At 40.4% G+C, this 15,000-nt stretch overlaps 2 protein-coding genes across 3 annotated transcripts in view; one reads left to right on the forward strand and one right to left on the reverse strand.

Moving 5' to 3' along the window:
* Positions 1-6,977, forward strand: part of ggt5b (gamma-glutamyltransferase 5b) — a 10,680-nt gene extending 3,703 nt beyond the window's left edge. The window contains exons 2-13 of one of the 2 annotated variants that reach the window (XM_072455431.1): positions 275-402; positions 764-859; positions 925-1,120; positions 1,207-1,367; positions 2,011-2,157; positions 2,286-2,416; positions 2,790-2,974; positions 3,048-3,139; positions 4,396-4,505; positions 4,577-4,687; positions 5,752-5,911; positions 6,818-6,977. In XM_072455431.1, coding sequence (XP_072311532.1) covers positions 275-402; positions 764-859; positions 925-1,120; positions 1,207-1,367; positions 2,011-2,157; positions 2,286-2,416; positions 2,790-2,974; positions 3,048-3,139; positions 4,396-4,505; positions 4,577-4,687; positions 5,752-5,898 — 1,504 coding nt within the window. In that variant the 3' untranslated portion in view covers positions 5,899-5,911; positions 6,818-6,977. Of the gene's footprint in view, positions 1-274; positions 403-763; positions 860-924; positions 1,121-1,206; positions 1,368-2,010; positions 2,158-2,285; positions 2,417-2,789; positions 2,975-3,047; positions 3,140-4,395; positions 4,506-4,576; positions 4,688-5,751; positions 5,939-6,817 lie in introns of those variants that run through there. The other variant, XM_072455430.1, reaches the window with a different exon arrangement.
* A 2,574-nt stretch (positions 6,978-9,551) lies between these two features.
* The window catches only part of ggt1b (gamma-glutamyltransferase 1b), a 12,803-nt gene continuing 7,354 nt past the window's right edge, over positions 9,552-15,000 (reverse strand). The window contains exons 10-15 of the mRNA XM_072455432.1: positions 12,246-12,382; positions 11,787-11,974; positions 11,585-11,712; positions 10,600-10,712; positions 10,403-10,516; positions 9,552-9,799 (exon numbers count right to left, since the gene is read on the reverse strand). Of these exons, the coding sequence (XP_072311533.1) occupies positions 9,653-9,799; positions 10,403-10,516; positions 10,600-10,712; positions 11,585-11,712; positions 11,787-11,974; positions 12,246-12,382 (827 nt within the window). The 3' untranslated portion in view covers positions 9,552-9,652. The remainder of the gene's footprint in view (positions 9,800-10,402; positions 10,517-10,599; positions 10,713-11,584; positions 11,713-11,786; positions 11,975-12,245; positions 12,383-15,000) is intronic.

The raw sequence follows: 15,000 nt of genomic DNA on the forward strand, positions 1-15,000 counted from the left end.
TGAGGATAATCGAAACTATGTTAAATGCAAAACTTCGAATGGTTCACTTCATTGTTGGGTTGTCTGTGGCCCTCGGCTCCATAAGTTTCAAAATGCGGCGGTGAAAAAGGTTTGGACACCCCTGGTGTAGGTGTTTCATATTCATTTACTGCACTTAGGTACAGGTGTTACTTTCCTCAATTGAATTTTGTGTTTATTTCCCAGATGAAAATTTATAATCCTGTGTGCTGAAGAAGCATCCTTAAAAGTATAAAATACTTTGTGTTTTTTATAGGAATATGCTGCAGGAGGGCGGATCGGCAGTAGATGGCGCCATTGCAGCTCTGCTCTGCACTTCTGTGGTCAACCCTCAGAGTATGGGGATAGGAGGAGGCTCTATAGTCACCATCAGAGAAAGATCTGGTCAGTACAGCAGCTGTAAGGCTAGTCATTTTGTGACACTTGCAGAATATAACACTCTTTCTAATGAGAGGTGCATGTGTTTTTTCATTTACCTAAAAAAAAAACCGTTATACACAAAATCAATGTTTGCTCTTTGAAGCCTACATGTCATGGCAAAATAACAAACAATCATCAATCATGAATTATTCAGAAATTTGATGTGACATTTTCTTACAGCAGATGTCCGTCTGCTTAGAGGCTTTGCCCTAGAATTAGTATCAGTTACTTCTCTAGCATCAATGCATGAACGTAAATAAATGAACATTGAACATAACGATTATAGAGTACAATTGAACATCTAAAATATATTGTATTTTGTTAGGCAAAGTCAAAGTGTACAACTTTCGAGAGACGGTCCCACAGTCGTATAAAATAAACCTGTTGGAAGACTGTCCCAAAACATTCAGCTTGTCTTCAGGTAAACAAATCACATCTGACTTGGGTTTGCTGTGAGCTGTTGTCATTGTGCTCGTCTTTGTGCAGGGAGCCAGTGGATTGGTGTTCCTGGAGAGCTGAAGGGCTACGAGGAGCTCCACAAACAGTACGGCCGACTGCCCTGGCACAAGCTGTTTGAGCCCACAGTCAAACTGGCCCGAGAGGGCCTGGCCCTGCCTGACTACTTGGCACACTTCTTCAGTTCACCTCTGGTTCGGCACAGAGTGGAGAGCACATCTCTGTGGTAAAGAATTCATACCTATGACTGCAATGGACTGCATTTGTGTCGACATTATGGTAGAAGTCAATACTTATAACTTTTCCTTCCAGTGACATTTTTTGCAACAAAAACAGGACTGTTTTGAAAAAAGGAGACACTTTAAAGTATCCTAAACTTGCTGAAACCATGGAAACAGTCGGACGGTTTGGTGCAGATGCCTTTTACAGTGGAAAGATTGGAAGGGACCTCATTGAAGATGTCAAGGCTAAAGGTGTGTTTTATTATAGCTTTACTATTAGTGGGAGTTTCTGAATAGAAGCTGAAAACAAGGGTTAGGGTTGGTCCCGAAAGTCCTAAAACATGATGATTACAAAGTAGAGCTTGGGAATGTGTTGTCACACTTCATAGTTGCTAATGTTAAACCAGAGTGTTTAAGATGTTAAACTCTAAACGTATTCAAGTTTTCTAATTATAGTGTTGTCACATTATAAAAGATAAAAGTGTGCTCACATTATAAAAGTGTTCTCACATTATTATTCATTAACCAGTAGTGACCCAGTATCTCATGGAGTTGCTCCATTGTAATATACATCAATAGACCAAAGAAAAGATCAGGTCTATAACTGGACTGTTTAAGGGCTAAATTAGGGATAAACCAGGTCTTTATTAATACACTATTGCCACAGTAGTTTTACCTAAGTGACTAAATGATTCAAGGAAATTACAAAAACAAAATAATTGAACCACCTAAAGGACCTCGTGTACCACCAATGGTACAACAGTTATATATATAATACCACACTAATATATATGTCATATTTACTGGCTTTTAGAGAAAGGAGGCGTCTCTCATGAAACACTGACCGTAATCACATGAGTGTTTGTTTGGATTAAGATGTGTTATTCTATGTCAGGAGGAACTTTGACTATGGAAGATTTGAAAGGGTTCAGGGTCAGAGTGGACGATGCTCTCCGAGTTCCTTTGGGTGACACTGTGATGCACATACCTCCACCACCAGCAGGGGGAGCGCTGCTCGCCTTTATTCTGCAGCTCATGAGAGGTTTGCCCACTGAGTTTTAATTTCCCTGGAGTCTAAATCACCAGACAGTGTCTCATCAATAATTGATACATACTGTATTCATGGAAAAGCAAAAATATGCAGATTGACATTATAATTTCGTCTTCTAGAATTTGCGTTGAGCCCAAGTTCTTTGGGTGCGGACCAGAAGATTCAGATGTACCATCGTTTTGTAGAGGCAGTTAAATTTGCAAATGGGCAGAAGAGGAACATTTGTGATCCGCAGTTCAATAATGAGAAGGTATGTGCATGATAAAATAAATAACACAAAGATAAACTCTCTTCGAGTTTAATACAACCATATTCTTGGTAAATACCTCGACGTATGTGATTCTGATTTTGACTCGTGACCCACATTAGTGAACGTGTCCCTGGCATTTGTGACGTCTGTGAAACAAATCCTGTGTTTGATTTCATTATGGGACGTGCATGGCAGTTTCTTACCGCTGTTACTGTCAACATTTTGTGCAATTATGATGAAATGTTTTTACTCTTTACTCTATTTACTCTGGGCATTTATTTATGATATTCTAATTCCCCCCCCCCCCAAACTTCCTGGAGTCAAAGTACCATGTGACGGATGTTAATTCTCCTGTATCTGACGCGTGTTGCAGAGTGCGGCTCATCTGACAGACTCCACCTTCATCGCCCACATCAAAGCACTCATCTCTAACCAAACCCACGAGGACTCCCTCTACTCCCGCGTCACGCCCCCCGTGGATCACTTTGGGACCACTCATGTCTCTGTCCTGGATGAAGACGGTCTGGCAGTGTCCGCCACCAGCACCATCAACCAACTGTAGGACTATCCTCTGTTATTACCCACGAGTCCTCAGAGATCGCACTCATCCCTGTGTCTGCTGTGGCCCTAGGTTTGGAGGGGCTGTTTATTCTCCACAGACTGGCATCATCCTCAACAATGAGCTGGCAGATTTCTGTGGCAGAGCTGATGCAGTGAAGTCAGGTAAACTGTGACAGAGCCTTTTACAGCATTGCTCTAGATATAAAGCGGTATAAACAAATAATTGATTTCACATCAGCTGGCACTGGTCTAAAAATGTTTTCCTTTGAATCAGAAGGATTGTAAACCCACAATAATGTCGCTGTCAGAGGTTAAACTGTTCGCAGGTAAACATACAGTCGAGCTAGAATACTTCATCTTAATAAGGTCAAGTTTTGGATGGCTTATGTTGTCTTATGTTTAGCCTTTGGAGTCATTGACCTTGAATACGATGCACATCTGAGGTTACTTAAACCTGTGGAAGCATCCTCAGCCTTGGTCAATGCTAATACTCTGTGTCTAATACTAAGTGTCTCTGGGACTGGAGGATTTCTTAAGAAACTCTCCTGCCTTTTCATCTGTATTTCTTGGAATGTAAAATGTGTGCAAAGCGCATCATGCACACATATACCAAACATGTAATAAAACAACATTTAATACAACAGTTAATACACTGTGGGACCAATTAATACAAAATGCACGGCACGTTCTTTTTTTCCCACCCAAATGTAATAATATGTAATAAATACATAGAATCTGAATACTGAGCAGTGGCTCTGGGTCAGTGCATGAGCCCACTCGCCCCAAAGCTTGACTGTCCCACTGGTTTAATTGTGCAAATGTATGCATAGTAATAGCATAGAAATTATAAGACTAAAATGTGTTATTACATGGTAGTTACATCTCTCACTACACTTACATAATGTGGGATTTTTTTTTTTAGGGCGTTACATCTTTGCATTATATTTACAAGAGGCGGTTGGGGTTTATGTGATTGTACAAGGCCAGGGTGGTCTTGAAAAATTATAACCAATCAATAGTAAAAGTATTCACTGTTATAGTTTTAGTTTGGTATTTATCCTTATAAGAACTAGTATGAGACTGTGTTATATCAGAATCAGAATCAGAATCAGAAAGGTTTTATTGCCATTTTCAATGAACACAATTCACAAACATAAGAACTTGTCTTGGTGATTCGGTGCAACATAAAATAATGAACAATGAATAATAAATAATAAATATTAAATATTAATTATTAAATATTAAACAAACTATTATGTGTTGTCCCATTGTCAAAAAAGTATGTTTTGGTATTATTTTTGTGGTATCAAAATCAGAATTGAGTCTCAAACCTTTTCCTTAGTTTTGTTCTTTATGTTCATCAAAATCCGGTGTAAAGGATAAGTCTGTAATGACATCTGTTTGTGTTGTTGATGCAGGTGAACAGCCTCCGTCTTCAATGACTCCAGTTGTCCTTGAGTCCCAGTCTGGAAGGCTGCTTGTGATTGGCGGATCAGGAGGAAGTATGATAACCTCTGCAGTGGCATTGGTGAGTACTGAGCATTCTGGATCCTCCCGTGTCTGTGAGCGGAAGTTTATTCATAGTCTATTGTTCCTCAGTCTATAATGAACCGCTTGTGGCTGAAGATGAGCCTGAAGGACGCTATCTCCGCTCCCATAGTGTTTGTGGATTCAAAGAACAATGTGAACTTCGAGCCTGGATTTGATGAGGTGAATAATTAGTTGTAGAGAATGATTGAGAATGATTGTAATATTGATCCATCAATGTCATCTTAACAAGTATAGCTTCAGGAGGAAATGTGGAGGACGCTGAACTTTAATTATAGGAGTCTTTACGATGCGTTGATACATAACTTCACATATATACTTTTATTGAGAGTTTTTAAAAGGCAATTTAACACATTAATTGGTAAATTGTTTTATTGAAGCAAACATTATTTTGTAAAAATTTTAACAACATTTCGTAAAAATGAATTACATTTAATAAATAATTTACAAATCCTTTTAGGAAAACGTTTGCAAACTGTATTTGTATTTGTTGAAAGACTTAAAGAATAAAAGGAAAAACTTGAGCAGAGTTGCCTTTTGCCCAATAATGATTATTTATTTAGTTTACGAGTGCACACAAGTAAAAAGAAATGTGTCCCTCCCAGAGTCCCATCTGTCTCTAAGTGAACTCCAGACAGGAAACATACATTTTAAAACAAACCAGGAGGCGTGAATGCCACGTCTGCGCTAAAGAAAACAGTTTACACCAGTAAATAAGGACAAGGCCTTGGCAAATTAGCTTCATTACAGACAGTTGTTCTTTGTTCACAGTAGATTAACAGTAGGTTCAGACAATTGTGAAAATAAAAACTGTATTTTTACTAACAAAAAAAGTGCAAAAATATCACATTATAGCCTTGTTTGGAAGATTACATCAGTTTGTTCCATTAAAAAAATTTAACCAACTCTTTTGCAGAATTAATTTTGCGCTATTCCCATGTTTAATATATTTAGTTTAGAATGACCAATAATACAAGTAATGTGTTTTATCAAGATACATCCATAGCAACCAATGCGTACATAAGTGATAATTTTCATTGGTGATTAGGCCCTTGAACTCTTGAACTCAAAACTAAAATCTGCAGAAATGATAGTTAGTAAATCTACTTGTCCACAGGTGTTAAACTTAACACACATAAAACTGTAATTTGAAACCTCAAAGTAATCCTGCAATGAGTAAAATAATTCATCTGAAACGGCTTGCTCATTCTGTTCTTTGTGTTTAGTCCGTTATAGAAGGCCTGCGAGTGCGAGGACACAAAGTGGGGAACTGGAAATACTTCTTAAATGTGGTCAACGCCGTGGAGAGAGACAACGGCTGCGTCTTGGCCTTCTCAGACGCAAGGAAAATGGGGGAAACGGCAGGATATTGAGAAGTGCCTTAAAGTAAACAAAAACGTACAACACTGTTTACATCAGTAATACCATTTACAGTGAAGCTGTGTATTTTTCTTTTTTTACAATTTATGAGCAAAAAATAGTTACAGGAAATTATGGTCCGATATCAGATGCCTCGATTGTTTCAGAGCTTCTTCTTTGCCTGAATCAATCTTACATTCTAACAAAACAATACAGTGACCAAATAAGGAAAAACAACAACAATTTGACGTTTCTTACACTGATAATAATCTTTCCTCCAAAAAAGTGAATCTTTCAGCTTTTCCTGAAGGCTAAAAGACTAAAGACTTTTGTGAATAGCCTTTATGTGTCTTTGGGTATAAACCAAACTAGAATAACCTTTAAACATGCAATGAACCAATGAAAATGGTGCCACTTTATCTTAAGTTGATGTATAGCAGTAAACTAAATCTGTACAGTTGCTTTATGTTGAATGTAGTTTTTTATTGATAGTTACACAGTATTTTTGAACACTGCAGTTACTGAGCCGACTCTGGCCTGAGAGACAGTTGGCAGCTTCACTGTGAAATATTTTGCCCCTGGACTTAGCGTTATCGCGCCCCTTTTCTAGGGGGCGGGGCCAGGGCGTGAAGAGGTTGGACTTGGCCGCTGGAGGCTGGAGTGGGATGTGCCAGTCCATATATGGTGATAGTGTTTGATCCAATGACTGATGATGATAATAACAGTGGCGTTCAAAAGCACCTCCTGTGTGGGAGATGTTTGCAGTCAGATCCACATATACAGGAAGTGAAGAATAACATTGTTTGATTTCCCATTTTTCAATGTGTTCCCAAAATGTTTATAATTAAATAAATAAAATTAAATATTGAAATGTAGCCTCGGAGCGTTTTTTATTTATTTATTTCACCTTAATTTGTTTCTGTGCACGCGGAGAGCTCGCCATCATCACCGGGTGCCCGGACAAAACCCAGACTAAGAACGCACACACATTTCTGCTTACAAACTCGACTTGTGATCCATAAACGAGGGCAGGCAGCAGCAGAACCACGGGAGCGGGTGATCCTGAAGCGCACACCCCCAGACTGCTGCGATGACCCGCATTAAGGCCAGTACATACTTCATAAGACACGAGAAGTTCGGCTTTGTTCTGCGGGGCTGTCTGCCAACTAGTCTCTGATTGGTTAAACCAATCCAAATTGCAATTATACAATCACACATGAAACACTTTCTTATTCTAAAAACTGTTAATGCAGAAAGCATTTTTTGGGTGATGCTCCCTCCCCCTGCACTGTTTATGTGAGTGGGGACAAAATAACAACATAACATTTTATTGTATTCATTATTCTATATCTTAGAATTTGTGTTATTTGTGCCCATGGACGTTGTTTGATTATGATCTCGTCCATATGAGGAGTAACACGACTCCAGAGCACTAGTTTTGAAGTTAGTTACGATTCTGGCCATTCACCGAATGCACCAGACCACGCCCTGTTTGCTTTACTCCACCTCATATTTTAGCATGATCTCTTGTCTAGAATTCCACGCCCTGCGCTGTCATCATTTGCGCCGACGCTACTTCCGGGTGCAAAATATGGCCCCAAATGTGGCATTTGCATGTAATCATTTATACTGTTGCTGCTGTATTTAACCAGATAAAGGTTTTACACAAGTATGTTCAGTATATGCATGTCAAGAATGTTTCGGAAAATTGTTGAAATATATTTTGCAGTCTTTGAAATAGAAAAGAATACAGAACTTGTTTTTTCACTTCACAATCTTGTCTTTTCAAAACGACTTTCCCACGTCACACGTCTTTAACACACAGAGAATTCACAAATCTTAAAATATTTACGTCATGTTGTTGGATCACAAGGAGCGTGTTCCTGTTTTCCTCGCTCCAGAGCAGCACTTTAGCACCGAGACAATGGCAGCGCTAATAAGATACGTTTTAAGCGGGGCGACTTATGAATTAGTGATGATTCTTTAAGTGGATTCTGCTCCGTTTGCCTTGAGGCGATGGATGTGAGTTATGAGAACATGCAAATGAGCCCCGGAGTGAAGTGCCACTGTCTTTGGTTGTGTGACAAATGGATGAATCAGCATAAGTTGAGGTCTTTACTGACATGATATTCCCTTAAATAATAACATTTAAAAGCTGGGGCAAAGTGTGAGGAGAACGTCTCTACAGGAAATGTCCTCGGTGCAGACGCTCTCAGTGGTGTTCCATTTTGAACTGCAAAATGTCTTGATGAGGCCTTTTCTGAGCGGGTTTGAGTCTTGCTATAACTAATTTGCAGTTTACACAGCTCAGTGAAACAAACACCACAAAAAGTAATTACTCATACATGCAGAGTTTTGATTTGCTGCTTCATAAGCTGTCTGATGTATGAAACTCTCTAAGTTACAGTATTGAACTATAAGTGAGCACAATAATCACAGCTTTTCCCACAACACGATCACTAAACACAGGGCCTGGGGCAATATACACTATATTGTGATAGCTATATGTTGCAATTTGATATTAATAATTATCAAATAAATGAAGAAAACTATCATAAAGAACAGCAATACTTCTTAGAATTCCAGAAAGTTTCCAAAAGTTTTAAACTAAGTGTAAGTCAGTTGCAGATTAACATGAGTAACTAAGTCAGCAAACGCACATTTACCTGTAACATGAAACCACATGAAAGTCAGTTTTACAGTATTTAACCATGTCATAGTGTTTGACAGATCTAGAGTTCGAGCAGAACTGATGTCACTATAACTGTGACAGTGGTGAAGCAGTGTCTAGAATAGTGTAAAGCAAAAACAAGACAAGTGTCACAACAAAACAGCGGGACAATATATTATATAACGATATTGTCCTATTACATATAAGACAACTGACTTGTTCTTAGAGATAATACCTTATTTTAATTAATGTATGGGACACTTTAAATTTAGCTTTGGTGGTGTGTATTCTTCTTTATGACATCCAAAGAGAACCTATATTTACAATGACACTGGTGGGAAAAATATGATTGATGACAAAAAATTTAAAGTCAACTTGTTTTATAAATGTGTTTTTATATGTTTGTTTTTCCTTAATATTCATTTATAGGTTTGCAAATACAAGGCAATATCTTGTGTGATGTGATGTGATGATTAATGATTAGTGTTTGAAGAAAAGTTCAACCCTTGTTGAGCCATAATTTGATCCTCAGCTTTACAGTGCACTGCAGAAGTTTCATTGTTATAATGGCCGTTTCCATTACACAATCTTTATTGTTATTATTATGTAACATGTTTACCCCACAGCAGCAGACGCCTGAATCCCCAGGGTCAGAGTGCAGTAACAGTGGTTGTATTGTTCACTCATTAAACCGTAAAAGGGCCGATATCAGGCTGTAAAATCTTCACTCCTGTGGCGCTATCCATTGTTCCTGAACTGTGAACCGGGAGCTTAAATAATTAATAGAAAGTTAGACGAATAAGGACCATGAAATGATTTACAAAAAAAGTATTTATAAATAGAAGATTTGTACAATTTATATATTAATATATTAGTTGTGAAGCCGGTTAAAGGTCCATATGCAGTTTGGATCAAATGCAACGTCACATTGACAAATCATTTAACCGCTTAACCGTGAGAGGGGGAATGAGACGTTCTGTACTCAGGCTTTAAATTATTATTGAAAGACAACATTTGTAGTGCCGATGAGACAGAGCTGTTCCTTTATCAGGCTTCACTCAGCTTGCACAGCTTCTGTTTGTCGCGTGGAGTCAGAGTCAGTAGCCGGCTGCGTAGCCCCACTTCCTGGAGTCAGACTGAGCGTGGAGACCATCCTCGTACTGGACCACCGCCTGCACCACAGCGCCGGTGGACTTCAGGTACTCTGTCTCGTGGTATTTCAAATTCAAGCCGTCCAGGATTTTCTGTAAACACATAAACGTATCGCATGGTGTTTATACTTCATTTGTATTCCACTGACTTTACGTTCGCCTGACCTGTCGCTGGTCTCTGACGCATGGCTTAGCTTTTTTGCATTTGTGGTGTCACATTTCACTCTTTGCTTTAGTTTAATCTAGAAAGCTCAAGATTATTACGTTTATCGATAATTGCGACACAATAATCATGACAATTTTAGAAGTTCAATTTAACACTTTTCCTTAAATCTGCAGTCCAAAAATACATCTAAATATGTCTAATTTTGTCACGATAACATCATATTTCTTTTCAGAATGTTTGATTTCATAAAGCTGGTCACAAGCTTGAGAAACATGAACGTGTTCAACTATGGAAATGAAAGAAAAGTAATGATTTCACTGTTGTTTGGTTAAGTCCAATAACTGTGAATGATTGATAAATGGCTCTCACTGTAACACAAATTTGAACATTGTGACATCCCTCGTTTCAATCATTGGCTCTTTATGACCAGACAGACATTCACCCAGACCCCGGCCGGTGCAGGTGGTTTTACACAATAAGTGCTTGAGCTCTAATGTTCTTTAGGACAGAGTCTTTGCGGTCACACTGACCTGGTCAAAGCCCGGCTCTGCCACGGTGGCGTTTGGACTGAGCTGGTTGTGGAGCCTTCGATCCTCCACCGACGTCTTCAGATCGAAGCCAAAGAACAGAACATTCAGAATCACCTACAGCAAAGAAAAACACTTTAAAGTTGATGATTGTCAGATGATGCATGAGGAATCTTATCCAATTTTAAACAATACTTTACTTGAGCAATAGAGGTAGTAATTTTGGTGCCTCCTGAGCCGCCGACCACCATCTTCACTTTGTTGTTTTTGTCAAAAATAATCGTCGGACACATTGAAGACATTGGCCTTTTGCCTAACAATAGAAAAAGAAAAAACATACTTTTTATGATACATCTTCAATACACAAATAAGCATATACACTATAGAGTTCGTGCACATCATGGTATCCCAGCATGCACCACTCCACACTGGCAGGGATGGCAGCAGGGAATTTGCACTGAAACTAAAGGCGTCTGCGGCAATGATCACATTTACTTTGAGTTTCAGAGATTGTGGATTATTTTTTACAAATGATCACCTGAAGATAGAGCCTTTTACTGGATTGACAAAGCTCCAGATTGACGAGAGAAAATAATGTCTGCAACTAAACAGACTTTAATTAAACTACAAATGTACTTCTGCATTGATTTAAGTTTTCATGTGGGGAAGACACATTCTGATGATATTAGAAGGTGGAGCATGAATCAGATGCACAGATTTAACAGAGTTAGGCCACAATCTACGCAATCTAAACTCTTTAAAGCACCATGTTTTATCTGAGTATAAAGCTGTTATTTACAACTTTATTTTGGTACTCCAAAATCTAAATTTCAGTCTCAATACCACAGATTCTTCCCTGGCATAGTGACAACCTCTACAAATGTAATTATGTGGTAAATTAATCATTAATCATGAGGTAAAGGAGCTCTATACTTTACTTTGTTTAATGTTTTCCTTTGAGCTGTTTGGTTTTAAATCAAGATATATTTTTAAAAACACTTCTTTGAGTGTTTGTTTTATTGTTGCTCAATTTGAATTTTATTTGTGATATTTTTTAGACCTAATGAGTCTGTTTCAAATGAGCAGCACGTGTTTATCACAAAGCTCTAATGTTTGCCACCAAAACCCAATAGTTGACAGTTAAAATAAAGGCTCGATCCCAACATTTCTCTCTGCTCTCTGGACCTGGTCTGATGAAGTTGTTTGGTGACGGCGGGACCCCGAATCCGTTGGTTATGAACGGGGAGCTGAAGTCGTCCATCTCGTTGTTGAGCAGGATCCCCGTGGAGTTGGACAGGACCTTTGACCCCAGGCTGTGGTGAAACATTTCCATTACGAGCGCTGCAAGACTGAGCCTCCCGTTGAATATGTCACACATTAAACGTACAATTGGTTGATGGTGCTGGTGGCGGCCACAGCGCTGCCGTCCTCAGCCACCACAGAGATGTGAGACGTGCCGTAGTTCTCCGGCAGGAAAAAGTCCGGCTCGTAGTACTTCATGTTGTGTGTGGTGTCATCCGTGATCTTATCTCTGAGCTCTCCGGCGAACCACATGGACGTCATGTTCTGAATGACCTTTGTGAACCAGAGAATTACGGTCACGTTTGTGTTCAGTGAAAGGGTTTGACCCACATGTTCTATCGACACCTATGGCACATTTCTGTACAGTATGTTTTATCACAAAATACGTTATGATGATACCGGAATACTAAACAAGTTGATCTTAAATTATCAATTTTGGCCGTGCTTTGGTACTGATCTTGTACATTTAGACAGCCTTATTAGTTATTGAGAACACATAAAGACTATTTTCAAGTTTAATTGTCGCACAAATCTCAGTTCTTACCCGTGAAATGTTTAAAAAATTTGGATCTCCCAGTAATGTCCTTCTGGCGTAAGCAAACCTGAATGCCTCCACAATGCGATGGTAAGTGAGAATCCTGTTCTCCAAACTCGACATGCTTATCGCCGTCAGGTTGTATCCTGCAGAGAGGAAGAGAGACATTAATAAGCACTTGTTATTTTAGCACTTACAATAAAAGCATTTACAAGCGTTCATCACTTAGAAAATTGTTTAAAAAGCAGCTCTTACAAACGATATGCAGAAAGTTTACAGTGGTGGAAAGTAGCGAAGCACAAAGTAAAAGTAACATGCTTAAGTGATTTAGTGGATACATTTTACTTTAGTTTATTTGAGAAAAGATATCTCTATTTTCTACTACACTACATGTTTGAACTAGTCCAAGCTTTGAGCTGAACAAAAGAGGCTGTATAGGTAAAAATAAAAATATGACATTGCATCTGATTATCAAAAAATCTTAATCAAGGTCACAATTTGATGTGTTAATCCTTCTCAAAATTTGTGTGAATTACTTTTACTCTTCAATTTCTTCCTGCTGCTGTCAGACTTTATAACAAACACTGTTAGTCCTGAAAACTCACGATACTGTCATATTCCTGTGCAATTACTGTCGTGATTCATATGCAATTACTGTGCAATTCATGTGCAATTCATGTGCAATTACTGTCGTGATCACATGCAATGGTATTTATTTATTTATTTTATCTTTATTATTTTTCCCCTCCATCCCTTGTTGGGAAATGGGAGGTTTTGTCTATGGGAGTTTTTGTTTATAGGAGATCTTCTACTGAGATTGTTTTTCAAACTTCCTATAAGTGATCTGTTCTTTTCCTCTGTATCTACCTCTGTATCTACCTGCGTTGCATCAATGAAATTTCCCCATGTGTGGACAATAAAGGATTATCTTATCTTATCTTAATTACACTTTGAAATGAGTACTTAAATTCTTTTACTTAAGCAGTTCTTTTAAGTGATACTTTTACTTTAACTTGAGTTCTTTGCTTCTGTATCTGTACTTTTACCTAAGTAACAAAAAGGAATACGTCTTCCACACATATAACAAACAAACAAACAAACAAACAAACAAATAACTATGCCATATTAATGCCAGATCAAAAGTACGTAATATTATTTTAAAGCTTTGCAGAGAGTATTGCTAAGTGTACTCTTTTTGATTTGACATTGATCTAGTCAAAGAGAAGGTTAAGGTAAAAAAATAAGTTGTGTTTCGTTATGTTGCTGACAAAGGGAGAAGGACGGAGGGAGCAGGACGGAGGGAGCAGGACGGAGGGTGCAGGACGGAGCAGGACGGAGGGTGCAGGACGGAGGGAGCAGGACGGAGGGAGCAGGACGGAGGGAGCAGGACGGAGGGTGCAGGACGGAGGGAGCAGGACGGAGGGAGCAGGACGGAGGGAGAAGGACGGAGGGAGCAGGACGGAGGGAGAAGGACGGAGGGAGCAGGACGGAGGGAGCAGGACGGAGGGAGCAGGACGGAGGGAGCAGGACGGAGGGAGAAGGACGGAGGGAGTAGGACGGAGGGAGCAGGATGGAGGGAGCAGGACGGAGGGAGCAGGACGGAATGAGCAGGACGGAGGGAGCAGGACGGAGGGAGCAGGACGGAAGGAGCAGGACGGAGGGAGTAGGACAGAGGAAGCAGGACGGAGGGAGCAGGACGGAGGGAGCAGGACGAGGGAGCAGGACGGAGGGAGAAGGACGGAGGGAGCAGGACGGAGGGAGCAGGACGGAAGGAGCAGGACGGAGGGAGCAGGACGGAGGGAGCAGGACGGAGGGAGCAGGAGGGAGGGAGCAGGACGGAGGGTGCAGGACGGAGGGAGCAGGACGGAGCGAGCAGGACGGAGGGAGAAGGACGGAGGGAGCAAGACGGAGGGAGCAGGACGGAGGGAGCAGGACGGAGGGAGCAAGACGGAGGGAGCAGGACGAGAGAGCAGGACGGAAGGAGCAGGACGGAGGGAGCAGGACGGAGGGAGCAGGACGGAAGGAGCAGGACGGAGGGAGCAGGACGGAGGGAGAAGGACGGAGGGAGCAGGACGGAAGGAGCAGGACAGAGGGAGCAGGACGGAGGGAGCAGGACGGAAGGAGCAGGACGGAGGGAGCAGGACGGAGGGAGAAGGACGGAGGAAGAAGGACGGAGGGAGAAGGACGGAGGGAGCAGGACAGAGGGAGCAGGACAGAGGGAGCAGGACAGAGGGAGCAGGACAGAGGGCGGATGGTTTGAGGGTTTTCCGCAGGGTCACGCTAAATCAGAGCAGATGAAAGTTTGGGGCTGTCACTGAACTGAACGTAGCCTCCTCCATTCGACTGTGTCCAATTAGAGGTGAATTTAGTGCTATTCACAGAGAGTGAGTGGGCGGCTCGTCCGAAATGAATGACTTTTGAAGCAAGTTTCTCATTTCATTTTCAGGGCGAGTCACATGATATGCACGGGTTTTATCATCACAGCAAATGGTCTCTGCTAAAGATGATCACATCGTCTATGCTGTTGGTATTGTGTTTCTGAAATCTGACACAGCACACGTGTGTTTCATCCCTGCGGTGACTTAATGAATGCAATTATTGTAATCAAAACCAACAAAAGAGTGAAGGGATAAGAAGAGAGGCACAAAGATGCAAAAGCTCACAATCAGAGAGAAGTAGCTTTTGAATTTGACAAGCAATTTAAGCCTTAAAGACATGTATAAATCTGAGCTACCACATAAATGTTAATAGCTATAAAGAGTTC

Source organism: Eucyclogobius newberryi, unplaced genomic scaffold (assembly GCF_026437365.1).
Source record: "Eucyclogobius newberryi isolate DKJ021-1_F unplaced genomic scaffold, fEucNew1.0.hap1 SCAF_2, whole genome shotgun sequence".
Classification (NCBI taxonomy): Eukaryota; Metazoa; Chordata; class Actinopteri; order Gobiiformes; family Gobiidae; genus Eucyclogobius; species Eucyclogobius newberryi.